Here is a 13,038-nt window from a genome sequence, read left to right as displayed (position 1 = left end):
CACGGATTAGCACCCAAATACATTACTGAACTGCTGAACCCTTACAGCCCAGTGAGACCTTTAAACGACTATCAAAAACTCACTTTTACAAACCGGCTCTTCTATAATACGTGTATCTAGATGTAAATAAATATTTACGTACTTACATTTTACCCATCCTAGATCTAGGAGCAGTGGGCAGCCATAGCACGGCGCCCAGTGACCAATTCCAGTTGTCGAGCCAATGCCTCGATCAAGGGCATTGGCATTAGCGTCTAACCCTGACAGACAGTATGACTCGTAGGCGAAAATCAGGAAAGTTGGGAGGAAACCCATGTTAACTCCACACAGAAAGGCCTCAGTCGAGTTCAAACCCAGAACCTTCTTGCTTTGAAGCAACCACTAAATACCGGGCCACCCTGACAGCTATTGAAGGTCCAATTCACCTAGACCCATTGGAGTGAAGTCCTAAATAAGCATAGACTTGTTTATATTTTTCCTCCCTTCAAACAAAGTTACCATAGAAAATGACTAGCCACCTATTTTATTATGATATGCAGGCTGATGAACAGAAAATGGCCTCTTGGTGTGTTTGCACAAAGTCCTTGCTGCATTAACACTCATATGTGCGGACTGATACTGGTGGTAATGTGTTCAACTGCTAGTCTGGTGGACGGGAGGCCGTGTGTGTGTTTGTCAAGTCAAATTCCTGTCAGCATATGGCAGAGTGATACAGGTTTTTCACGCAGGCCTACAATCCCAGCTGTCCGCCCTCATCCCCAGGCACCGCTCCGCTAATTTGGCCGAGTGATTTACATTGACGGTCGGCGCAAAACCATTTCCTCCGTCCTCTCCAATCCGATAAACCCACGTCGCGGAACGCGCAGGGCCGTGGTCGTAATGTTGACGAGAGCTCTGGTTGCACACCACAGGGTCCTGTTTCGTGCTGATGGCCCCTCGAGGAGAATCCACTTCAATCTGTTTCCGGGCACGGAACCTAGACAGTGAATAATGAGAACACATGCATTAAAATAGTTGATACATCTTCCCTGGGAACATAATGCACAAAGACTGTATTTTCAAACTCAAAGCTATAGATTCCAACACTAGCTGCGCAAATCGAGGTTTGCCATCCATTGTCTGGTTTACTCATATTCACAATACAGACCTTTTTATTTATGCTTTCTGGCGGCTCTCGCCTAAAACCCCCAATAAGAATGAAATGTCTTCATGATAACAATCATTTGCCTCATGTACACAGCTCTAGACATGATGGTAGAACTTAGCACCACCTTGCAGTATTTATTGTTATACCAATGTTGTCATTACACTAATCTCTGTCGCAATGTAGCTGAATGTTATTCTCCCTTGTAAGTCGCTTTGGATAAAAGCGTCTGCTAAATGACTAAATGTAAATGTAGAACGCCGTCAGCCATCAGTGGGAAAACGTCTCCGCCTGCAACTGAGAAAAGCCGTGTATACAGCGCCATCTGGTGGCGGGTGTGAGATCATTTAAGAGACATTACTTTAGTTCTGCGTCTAAAAATCAACAAAAACGTTCTCCATGCAGAAATTCTAAATCTTCAGCAAAAAAGACATTTATATAAATTGATATATTGATATATAACTGCAGCAACTAAATAATTTGACAATGACATCACAATAACAAAGAGGAAAGGCAGGATTTATATTATAAATGTACTTAAACCAAATCTTTGCTTTGGATGGAGGACACAGAGCATATCTGAATATCAGTGTGTGTGTGTGTGTGTGTGTGTGTTTGCGAGTGTGTGTGAATGGCTGGAATTGTGTTTGGTGATTGACGAGGTGAGTGTGGGGTTTCAATGAGAAGTTGTGTTCGGGACTTCTGGAGAAGGTTTATACATTCACAGGTGTTACGGGCAGAACCAAGCTCTGGTCGGGTTTTTAACGTTAAGCCGACCTCCCAACAGAAACATAGGAGCCTATAAACACACACACACACGCACACAAGCACACACCATGGACCCTGAACAAACAAACCAGGGGCATTAGTTCTGTTTTTGATGTATGACTTCGCAGATCAGTGTCCGTATTCCCAGGGAACAACACTCCCATAGTGCACTGGGGCAAAAAATAAAACGGCAGGCCTGTTCCACTGACAGTGTCTGTGTGTGCGTTCAGGATGTGTGACGAGGTAACCAGTTCCAGGCTTCCCCCCTCACATGTAATAAAGTGTCACCATGACGCGCTCTCGAGTTGCAAAGAACAAACACTGCACTAAAGGTCTTAATATTAAATATGTCATATTTATTAAATGGCATATCCAACTCCAAACGCTAACATACATTGTATGTTACATAAAAACGTGTTTTTAATGCAAGAATGTACAGCCTCGCAATGAAAGCAGACACCGCAGGGCGAATGGAAACGATGTGCCCTCATGTCGAGATGTAAGACGAGAAATCTCAAAAACCCGGGGAAATGAAAATAAAGTGACTTTACACTCGTGTCAAGTGCAGAAGGCCCAAATGCTCCTTAGCCAACTGTACGGACCCAATACCTTGCCAAACTCTTCGCTTGACAAATTCTCAACCAAAAAAGAGTGCAGAGGAGTCATGATGGCATAATTGATTGAGAAGTGTTTTGATGAATTACAATGTCTATTTACTCATTCCGTCCTCTAAGTGTAACCCTTCAATGCCTTCCTTAAATATAAAATTAAAAAAAGAATTAAAAAAAAAAAAAAGACGGTATAGACGACGCCATGGAAACATAAACCTTGATACTTGTTCACCTTCTAAATGTCCCACAAGGTTGACAAGGCTGCGAGGAACAAGAGAGCTGAGGATGCTTTGGAATATTAGAGGAGGCATTTCCCGCCCGACATCAAGTTCTGTTCCTTCTTTCAGTTGAGGATTTTGTGGGATTCCTTGACCAGAAATCACTCGTCTCCCGCCGGCAGGTTCTCCTCGATCCTCTTGATAAACTTCATGCGGATCTCCGTCACATTGTCGCCCCGCAGTGTGTCCTGAGCGAACCGCACGTCCACCGCCATCTGCACCTGCGCACGAATGGGGGGACAAAACGGGGGGTATTTTGAAGAACTCAGTCTGATTTTAATGACCCTAACCCTTTTTTCCATCAGTCTTTCTCGTTCATTTGGTCATACTCTTGCACCGATTTTCGCCTTTGTAAAGCTTACAGTGCCATGCCAAAGTATTTTCCCTCTTTAGCTTTACCCTGATTAGCTCTATTATTTGTCACACTGAACGGTTTCAGATCTTTACACAAAATGTAATATTAGACCAAGAGAACCAGATTTTTTTTTTTTTTTCATTATTATTTCAATGATTTAATGAAAAAAGAAACACCAATGTGAAAAAGTAATTGCCCCTTTTAAACATAACTAGTTTCACAACCAGCAACGACTGCAGCCAAATACTTCCTGTAATTTGAGGGGGCGCAGAGATGGAGCGATCTGGGAGCAATTGGTGCACCCATCTCCCTCTCCAACGGTACCGAAGGTGCCTACAGCGTGCCAGCGATGGGGCGCCCGCGCTCAGACAGTGCCATTCCTGGCACGACCAGCGTGCCAAAACAGTGAATTTTTATTTTAGATGTAGGTTATTTTATTTTACCGTTTCCTTATGGAACGAAACCAGCAATGTATTTAATGGGGACAAGGGGAAGGGCAAATGGAACGGGAGGAGCAAGGGGGAGGTACGACACCAAAACGAAACAGGCGTGACGAGATGCTGCTATGGTGCTGTACAAAGACCGAAATAAAATGTATTAAAATAAATGATTTTGTGTCTTATTATATATAAGAACTTGTACAAGTCATAACCTTGAGCTGCAACTTTATCACCAGACGAACAGCGCCACACGAGCACTTTTTCCAAATCCTCCCTCTGCTTCCTTGCTATAGCACCAAACAGCCTCCATGCAATTAATACAAAAAAACTCTTATATCAGTCAACGTTTTTTATTTAAGCATTTTAAGGGCGATATTCCAGAGAAAACTGAATCTACCAGCTCCGTAAACTCAGGCGGCAGCAGCAGCAGCAGCAGCAGCAGCAGCACTGCAGCACCGCACCACAGCAGACATGCACAGTAGTCGGCTCCTTGCTTTCTCCATGTCTATAAGGGAGCTACATCACCTCTTTAAATATTTTAACTTTGATTATAGATTTAATTATTTATTTTGAATTGCTATTCTAATCGTTTTTACATTGACATGTAATGACATTTAATTCATGTTTCCCAAAAATATTTTTGTTGGTGTAAGTACTGAAAAAAAAATTCTCATTGAGTAGGTAGTTGTATAGCAGACTTAAAAGGTTTTTGAAACAGTTATTTTTCCTAAAAATAATCTTTTTCATGTGAAAGAAGGTTATAGTAAAGGCTGTTTCATACATTTGTATGATTTGATTTGTGCTCATTCAAAGTTAGTGTGATGAAGGGCTGAAAGACTTTAGAGTATTATAGAGTTATTTTCTATAATGAGGTTTCACTTGCACAAAGGGGGGAATAATAATAATAATAATAATAAAATAAAACATCCGTATCGGCATCGGCTATTGGCAAAATTGCTATTTGAGACATCAGTATCAGCCCAAAATTTCCACAATCGGTACATCACTAAATAACATGTTCTGAAATTTCATCATCGCAAGCCATTTGGACACGCACGCACGCGCACACACACACACACACACACACGCACACACCTTCATCTTACCATCTCCAGGGCTCCTCGCAGGACGCCGCACAGCAGGTTAGAGTAGATCAGGGTGTTGTGGTTGTCGGGAAGCTCCACAAAGTCCACCAACGGGTTGTTCTCCAGGATGAGAGAGAACTCGTCGCCCGCCGGGCTCCAGTTGGTCACACTGGGGGTGATACCCAGGTACATCTTAAAGGCCACCTACAGCCCGCCACAGCAAAGGCAGGGTGGATAGGACCGCACGGAACAGCATGGAATAAGAGAACATAGAATGGAATATATTACAACATAAACCATAATTACCATGATTTAACTAGGTCTACAAGACCAAGTATCATCTAAAGCACCTTCTATGGATATAAGGTTGTTTTGGTTTTTCTCATCAATATTCTACCTGATCTGATCACATACTGGCCCTGAAATCTAAAAAGAAGGAGATGCTAACACTGCACCACAAGCAGAATCTCAGCCACCGACTCTGAATTTGATCAAGATCAAGGAAAGATTTTAGGTCTCAGAACCAAAACTCGACGCTCACAGTCTCGTACTGAGTCTCGTTTCTCAATACGTTTGTTGAATATTTTCTGTGGAAAGTTCTGGAGGTCCTGATTCAACAATACTTAAGGAGGGTTTGCCATTTTGACAGAGTGAGTGATAAAAGAAAATGTAAAAAAAAATAAAATAAAAAAAGTTTAATAAAATAATATGATTTTATTAATGTTTGTACTTTTATTATCTTTGACGCAGTCATCTTCACAACCTTCCGTATTCAAGTCGTATTACACCTTGTGCCATATTTCCCCTCACTATTCTAATTCTAATATCTTAAATCACCGTAGCCTGCATTTCATTTAAATAGTCTTATTTATTTGACACAAGTGTTTTATCTGTTTTTTCAATTTGGAAGCACGTCGTAATATCTGTTTTGATAAGTGCTAGATAAATAAGGTTATTATCATTATTACTGTTTAAAAGTTTGACGAATGACAAAACAAGCGTTAATCTTCCTCTAACATCCTCATGTGTCATAAATGAGTATTAAATCACCTTAAATCTCCAGGAAATACTCCAAAGCAGATGCTAGCGTAATACAACAAATCCACAGATTTGAGGTCTGTGCTTTTGAGACTCATTTCCGAACAGTTTTCCCTTCCAATATTGTCGAAAACATGCTTGGAATTGAAATTCCTCTTCTACTGTACATACATTTAAAAACATAAAAAATAAATAAAATAAAAACACTGGATTTACGCAACACCAAAATGTTGAGGAAAAATAATTATATTTATTTTGCTCCATTTAAAGAAATAGGTCTACAACAAACTGAGAAGTTATCTGTGCACTGTAAAAAAACAGAGTAAAGCCCCACTAAAAGACACAGATTAACAGGATTGATCTTAAAATAATCCAGATTATATCCGAGTTAACTGCTGTTTCTTATTGTTTTGTCTTTATGTAAAGCACTTTGTGATCAATAACAGCTACATACACTCCGCAGTGTACTTCAGTATAAAACTGGAGCACATGTATCTGGTTACTTTCATCTGACAGAAGTTTGGTAAAATGTTACTAAAACACTGGATGTTAAGTGTCTGTAACTCCAAACTCAAAGTATTGTTGACTCCACATTGTACTCAGCTGGAGTATTTTAGTACATTTATTAACTCCAAATGTTGAAATGTGAATGTTTATTTTAAGTTAGGCAATGTTATTTATGAGGCCCTTTCCCACCTGCACTGAAAGCCGCAACTCTACCGACAATAATCTGTGTTGGCGTCATGTGGGAATTGGAGCAGGATGTTCAGTAAAACTCGTTCCGTAAATTTACCCACTCTAGAGGTAGTATCATTTCCAGCAAATTTCCGGAACGGCTCCGAATACAAGACAAAAACATGGTGAGTCAGATGCGAACTGTGGCGATCGGCTGCAAAGACGAGAAACTGAAACATATCCAGTCTCGACGGAGTAAGGTCTTAATATGCTTAAATTGTATTCTTTTTCTTCTCAAACATACAACTAAGACCTTACACGTGTTTTTTACAGTTGTGGGTGTGTTGCGAGGACATTGGGCACAAGCGCTTGCTTGCCCGCAGGCTATGCCGCAGCACGGAGTTGGGGAGAAAGCAAGCGGACAGGGAGAGGTAGAACGGGTGGAGAACGTTCATTCTCCCGCGGCAGAGAGGTTAGGACAGGTTGAAAATGATCACACTGATTTAATAACATTGGGTTCGGGTTATTGTGTCCGGGGGCAGGGGCTCTGTCCCCTCTCCGCCAGCAGAAGGAAGAGTCTGTGGGGCAGAGAGACAGGGGCCAAAGCGCTGGTGTAAAGACCAATTCTGTTGCCTAGTCTCACGTGATACTGGACACCTCTCACGCAAGCACGATGTAATGTATCCGTAACAGTCATCCAGGTGGGAACAGACGTGATACGGGCTCGAGTTAGGCAGTCAGAGGACCACTATGAGGGTCTACTTGGGGTCCTAGAGTCAGGGCAGTCAAATATGTAAAACAGTGAGCAGGGATAGCAGTAAGCTTATTGTGTCGTCACATTAAACTGCAGCTCATGGTTTAGTGCTTCATGTACCCATGAACAGAAACTCTGCTCTGTTAGCTCTGTTTGCCCAACAGCAGGACCATGCTGCCCACCGTAACTATAGTAACAGCATGAGAAAACGTACTCCGTGGTAGTCAGCACTCTGTTCACTTTGTCATTTGCTAAGAAATCGTTATACATACATACATACATACATGCAAAAATCCCTTTTGTCCAAGAGGCGTCCCGGGGAAGATCTCCGTCCGTCCCAAACACATTTTCTATTGTCCCTGGGACGACGGGACATCGTTAGTCTCGAGCCCTGGGACTTAGGGCGTTCTTGTGTGAACCTATGGCAAGTTGTGAGTTCCTGCTTTCACCTTTGATTCAACCCCCACTCACAGTAGTGATAGCCCCCAAATTCTGGTCAGCGTTTTTTTTTTTTTTTTAGGAGATTCGCCTTGATCTCTTTATCCTCCATATGTCTTTATTTTTCTCTCGCTTCCCCCCTCCCTCTCCATCTCCGTCTCCATCTTGGGCGGCATCCACAGTGACATTTCCATTGGCCGGGGCTCGCATGCGCCGTTACCTTAGCGATGACATCAGCCGTTTCTCGGAAGTCCTGACACCTGCCGACAGTGGAGCGTGCCAAAAAGTCCTCGATTAGCCGCACGCCGATGTTATAACCCCTGAGAAGGATAGAGAGGAGGAGAGGAGGATGGGACCGAGACAGAGCGAGATCAGTCACTTCCCTCTGTAACATTTTGGAGAGAGACATGGAAAAACAGAGCGTGGTATGCAGAATCCAGACAGCAAGTCAATCGGCCACGGTGTGTCACGGTTTCCAAGTGCCAAGACACGTTTTGTTGGTCGGTGGACTTGGCGAGCGGAGAAAGTTCTGATAAGAGGAGTCACGGTTCAACGCCAAGAGGCGCATCCTGATCCTGACCGCTCGGCCGGGGATCCGCTGTTTTGGACACTGGGTAGACTCACCACTGTTTTCCAGGCTTTGTAAGACAAGCCCCCATCTCCGAGCGTGACTCAGCTTAAAGGTCCTCCAAAACCGCAAGGGAAAAAAAAAAAAGAAAAAAAGAACATCCAGTCCCATAGTTTTTCAACAGAGCATAAATCAGGATGTTGGGAGAAAGAAAAATAACCAAAATAAAAAATAGATTGAAAAGATAAAGACGGCCTTACTTTTTCCCCCTGTAGCCCTCTGCCTGGTGCTTTTCCAGACAACTTTTCGCCCCCTATACTTTATACTAAGGCAAACCTGCCAACCTTGTAACAGGGAGTCTCCGTGGTGTTTGAGATACTGCAACTTGATTAGATTCAGCAGCTCTGTATCAGACGCGCGACAATGAGCATAGAGCGCCTGGTGCATGCTGCACCCTCTCAGTTCAAAGCAGGAGTTTGGACTCACTTCAGCCTTTACAGCATGGATGGGAAACTGGATATGACCACTGCAATATGCAAACATTGCAACGGCAAGACCAAATATTGTGGCAACACCACAAATATAGGGGCGCATCTCAATCATCACCACCCGGAGCTAAATGTAAAGGACGGTAAGACGCTACCGAAAACAAGCAGCCAACCAGCAATCGAAGCAGCTTTGCAATAACTACCAAGTAGATCAGAGAGGGCAAAACGAATAACGAGCGCAATTTCACATTTAATTTGCAAAGACAGTGTATAGTGTGGTCAAAAATGTCGTCTTGTGTAAAATGCTACACAAACTTGAGCACAGATATCATCCCTTCACGGATTTATTTTTGTATCCTTTAAAATTAGTCTAAATAAACTCAGCTTTATAGCACCTTTGCTTTCCTACAAACATGCAGTTTGTGCTTCACATAGCAAAATTAAAATAACACATCACTTACAACAATGAAACACACGGACTACCGCTGCAATTTTCAGTGACCACAATAGTGAGATTGCTTATTTTGACACTGTTCATTATTGTTCATTATTCCCTATGGAACAATAATTGAACATGAAACTGTCACTGAGTTCCAATCAGTTACAACATGGAATGGTCACTGAGTTCCAATATAATAGAATATTGGACTGTCACCAAGTTTAGTACGATGTAACTAACTCTCACTGAGTCTTAGTAGAACAACATGTATGTCTAGTTTAAACCTAAAAGTAAAGTCTCTTTCACTTTTAAGTGCAAATATACATTTATATTATATTTATAAAGTACTTGCCATTCCAAAATAAATTGCAATCAATACAAAAAAAAAGTAATAATAATAAATGGCCGACTCTTCTCACTCTTGTTCACTGGACGTCATCCTTCACTCACCATGCATTGAACCAACTGAATCGAACCGAACAACCGAGTCTAACCTTTCATCACGATCAGCACTCCGCTGTGACAGCCATAGATACGCAGTCTGCACAATTTTGGAATATTGTCAGGGGATAGATATATAGATATTTGATCCAATCTTCTCTGTTTACCTCAAAGTCCAAACAGCCAACCTATTCTTTCTTTCTTCTCTCTTTTTTGAGCGTCAACTACATTACGTTGGTATCGGGTTTGAGTATCGGATCGTTTTTACAAGGATGAGTACATCAGCACTGTATCGGGTGTGTAAATCTGACCAGCACATAACCGGAAAATATATCTGATCGGCCAGTAACTGGTCATGACCAATGCATCTCACGTTTTATATGCCAACATTCCAGTCACATTTTTGTGCTTGAATATTACTACCCCACTTCCCATGTTACCTCAGCAATGCAGCGTTAAGCCTCGGTGGATAATACAGCACCTCAGCGTCGTTTAAATATAGAACAAATGTACAGTATTGTTTTGTATTGATTGAATTTTTTTTTTTTGTCGTTTCAGCTGGCATTTCATACCTGCATATTTTGACCAAGAATTGCGTGGCTGGTACACAAAATGCATGCAGGTTGGCAGGTCTGCTAGGGGTGTCGCGATTCACCAAATCCACGTTTTGATTTGACCTTCGATTTAAACATATGTGTTTATTTTCAGCACTCATGGCTATGCCATTGTTAAACAAGTCAAGTCTTTATTTGTAAAGGAAAACACTTGTTTCTTAATATTTCAACTTTGAGTCCAGTCATATTAAATCATTATAAATAATGTGTTTTTTTGGAGTGGAATAAATATAAACAAAATATTTCAAACTAGTTTATAAATAAATAAATGCTTGGAAGTCGTTAGAGCCGGCTCACTGAAATGAGACTTACTTTTCAACACTACTGCAAGTGCATCTCTTCTCCGCCTACTGCGTCCGTGCCAGCTCAGTACGTTCTTCTCTCATCTGAATTTTTTATTGTAATTTTTTTTCTACTCATGATATCACAGCATCATGTTCTTTTTAACAATATTTTCTCATCTTTGATATCACAATCCAAATCATAACCAAAATCTTAACTTTTGGGGCATGCATGCTCAGCACTTCTCACAAGCTGCCGGTATGCTGTTCTGCCCTCTCAAGTGGACATATCGTAAAATACAACATATTTTCCGGAGCACACTTTTCCTTAAATTATTTGTCGCACACGCAGCTCAGCTGAAAAAACTCTGCTTCAGCTATACAGTACGCAGTTTATTTTTCAGGTACCATTACATTAGAGATCACATTTATTTTTCACTCGCCCAATCCGACAACTGCTTGAGGCATTACACTTGCCCGAACACAGAGTTTACCTGCCCAGGGCTAGCGGGCAAGCAGGCAAGAGTTAATGTCGAGCCCTGAGCGATGCAGCGCAGCGGACGATATTACCCTCAAAAATACAGGGAGAATCACAAACTTACTTGTGATTTCTAAGTTCGAAATCGAACGCTCATTTCGATCAATTCATTATTTAGAATCGGAATGATGACAACCCTACATCATACCTTATCAGTTATTAGTCATCTCTACGGTGTCAGTTAACCCAATTTAATGGAAATGGACTTAAACATGACTTATACAAAACAAACTATAAGCACCACTCCCAAGAGTATGTGAATTACAATCTACAGGGTGAATCTGTGGGATCGTTTAGATGTGAAATCCGAAGTCTGAATGGCAATGGCTTTTAAAGACTACATTACTTGGGATACAGACAATTAAATACAGACTTATATACAGGCACAGTGAACTTCATTCAAGTTGATAGCTAAATTAAATTAAGAGTATATAGAATAGGGGCAGGAGAAAATAAGGTTTTACTTCATAATCCTCTTCAGACAAATATTATATTACATAGATTAATTATATAAATTATTTGTCAAGAACTTGCTTTCATTCATTTTATCATAATTAATGGTTATTTCTGGTGTTTCTTATCTACAATTTTGTTCATGTCTGATATAAAAACAGATAACCAATAAGTATTTTCAAGAATAGGAATGTGTGGGAATGTGTGTGCATGTGTCACTCACATCTTGTCCAGCTGTTTGTTGACCTCCTCGTCATTCTCGTAGTCCTTGCAGAGCTGGGTGACCAGGGCCCCGTAGGTGAGCGTGAAGAGCTCGGAGTTCTGCAGAGGACACCAAAGAAGAAAACCAGGACTCAAAATCAGGTCTCAAATTACTGCATGGAAATAAATAAGTAATGATTGTTCTCATTCCAGTAAGAAAGGAAGTCATTATGAAACGGATCACATCATGCCGACAGTTTGTTTCTAATGCTAAAACTGGCTCCTTCTTCCATTATCATTTATATCAAAATAGTACTTCCAGTGTTGAAATCGTGCACACGGATTAAAAAAAAAAAAAGTATTTATTGCATGGGTTTGGTCGAAATGACATAAGAATATGTCTAATTTATAACCCCCCCCCCCACACACACACACACTTCAGAATTCATACCATATGCCTTGTAATGTTGATAGAGATCGTAGATTGTAGATGACACTCAAACACCCTGACTGCTTTTAAGTGCTTAAAAAACACTATCTTGTCTTATAATCTTATCACAAGTTAGCAGTCAGCTGCACAAGTGCTACTTCCGGTTATCTTCAATTCATAGATGTGCACCTATTTCATTATTATTTTGAATGAATTTCAGGAACATTTGAGGGGAAAAATGTGGGACATTCACTAATCCTACACCAACATAAACACATACCGCAAACGATATGACGTGGGGAAAACAATAGTTTCAGTTCATGACACTAGTACACAGTATAATAACCATAGGTTCTTAACGAGGGTACAATTATTTTGCAGGAAACAACTGCAAACATCAGTATTATTTCATTTACAAGACGTTAGCGCCACTGGATAATGCACAATAATTGTCTGTTTTGATCCTAGATTCACTGTTATCGCCTTAACTATAGTTTAGTCGGGTATTGTAGTCTAGTCTATGATATCTATAATTATATCTAACAATAATCTTTCAAAATTGCATTGCGAGATGATAAATCGTATTAGATTGGGCGTTCCTGAACGCAACCAAAAACAACTGGCGAACACCACAGACATACAGTAATAACAATAGCAAATGGAATTGGGCAACACAGCGCTAAACGTAATGAAGATCTGCGTCCATTCGGCTGTTAGCTAGTTAGCATCGAGCTAATTCAGCACCAATGGCGGCTGAAAGTCGCTCACCATCTTCTTGTTGTCCGCCGTTCGGTTGGATTGCCTGGACATTGTGTATTGAGTTTCAGTTTGTCACCGGCCGTCACTCGATATTAATCCTTTATTTATTAATTTGTTGGCTCGTTCGACGTCAAGCGGTTCCACGATCAGTCGGTAACGAGCACTAGCTTCCGGTCAGCTGTCAGTGCGTCACTCGCCGAGACTCGGAAGGACTGGCAGAAGGATTAGCGACCCCGGCGA

General features: G+C 41.2%; 1 protein-coding gene across 1 annotated transcript; it reads right to left on the bottom strand.

The window, feature by feature from the left end:
- Positions 1–2,267: 2,267 nt before the first annotated feature.
- On the bottom strand, positions 2,268–12,946 carry trappc3 (trafficking protein particle complex subunit 3). Its single transcript, XM_080003251.1, has 5 exons — positions 12,808–12,946; positions 11,632–11,729; positions 7,807–7,906; positions 4,703–4,885; positions 2,268–3,022 (listed from the first exon to the last, which is right to left on the bottom strand). Exons 1-5 carry the CDS (start codon positions 12,847–12,849, stop codon positions 2,903–2,905), a joined length of 543 nt encoding a protein of 180 aa, XP_079859377.1. The 5' UTR covers positions 12,850–12,946; the 3' UTR covers positions 2,268–2,902.
- Positions 12,947–13,038: the final 92 nt, after the last annotated feature.

This window comes from Zeus faber (assembly GCF_960531495.2).
Source record: "Zeus faber genome assembly, chromosome: 1".
In the NCBI taxonomy this organism is placed as follows: Eukaryota; Metazoa; Chordata; class Actinopteri; order Zeiformes; family Zeidae; genus Zeus; species Zeus faber.
This window is presented reverse-complemented; position numbering and strand designations above follow the sequence as displayed.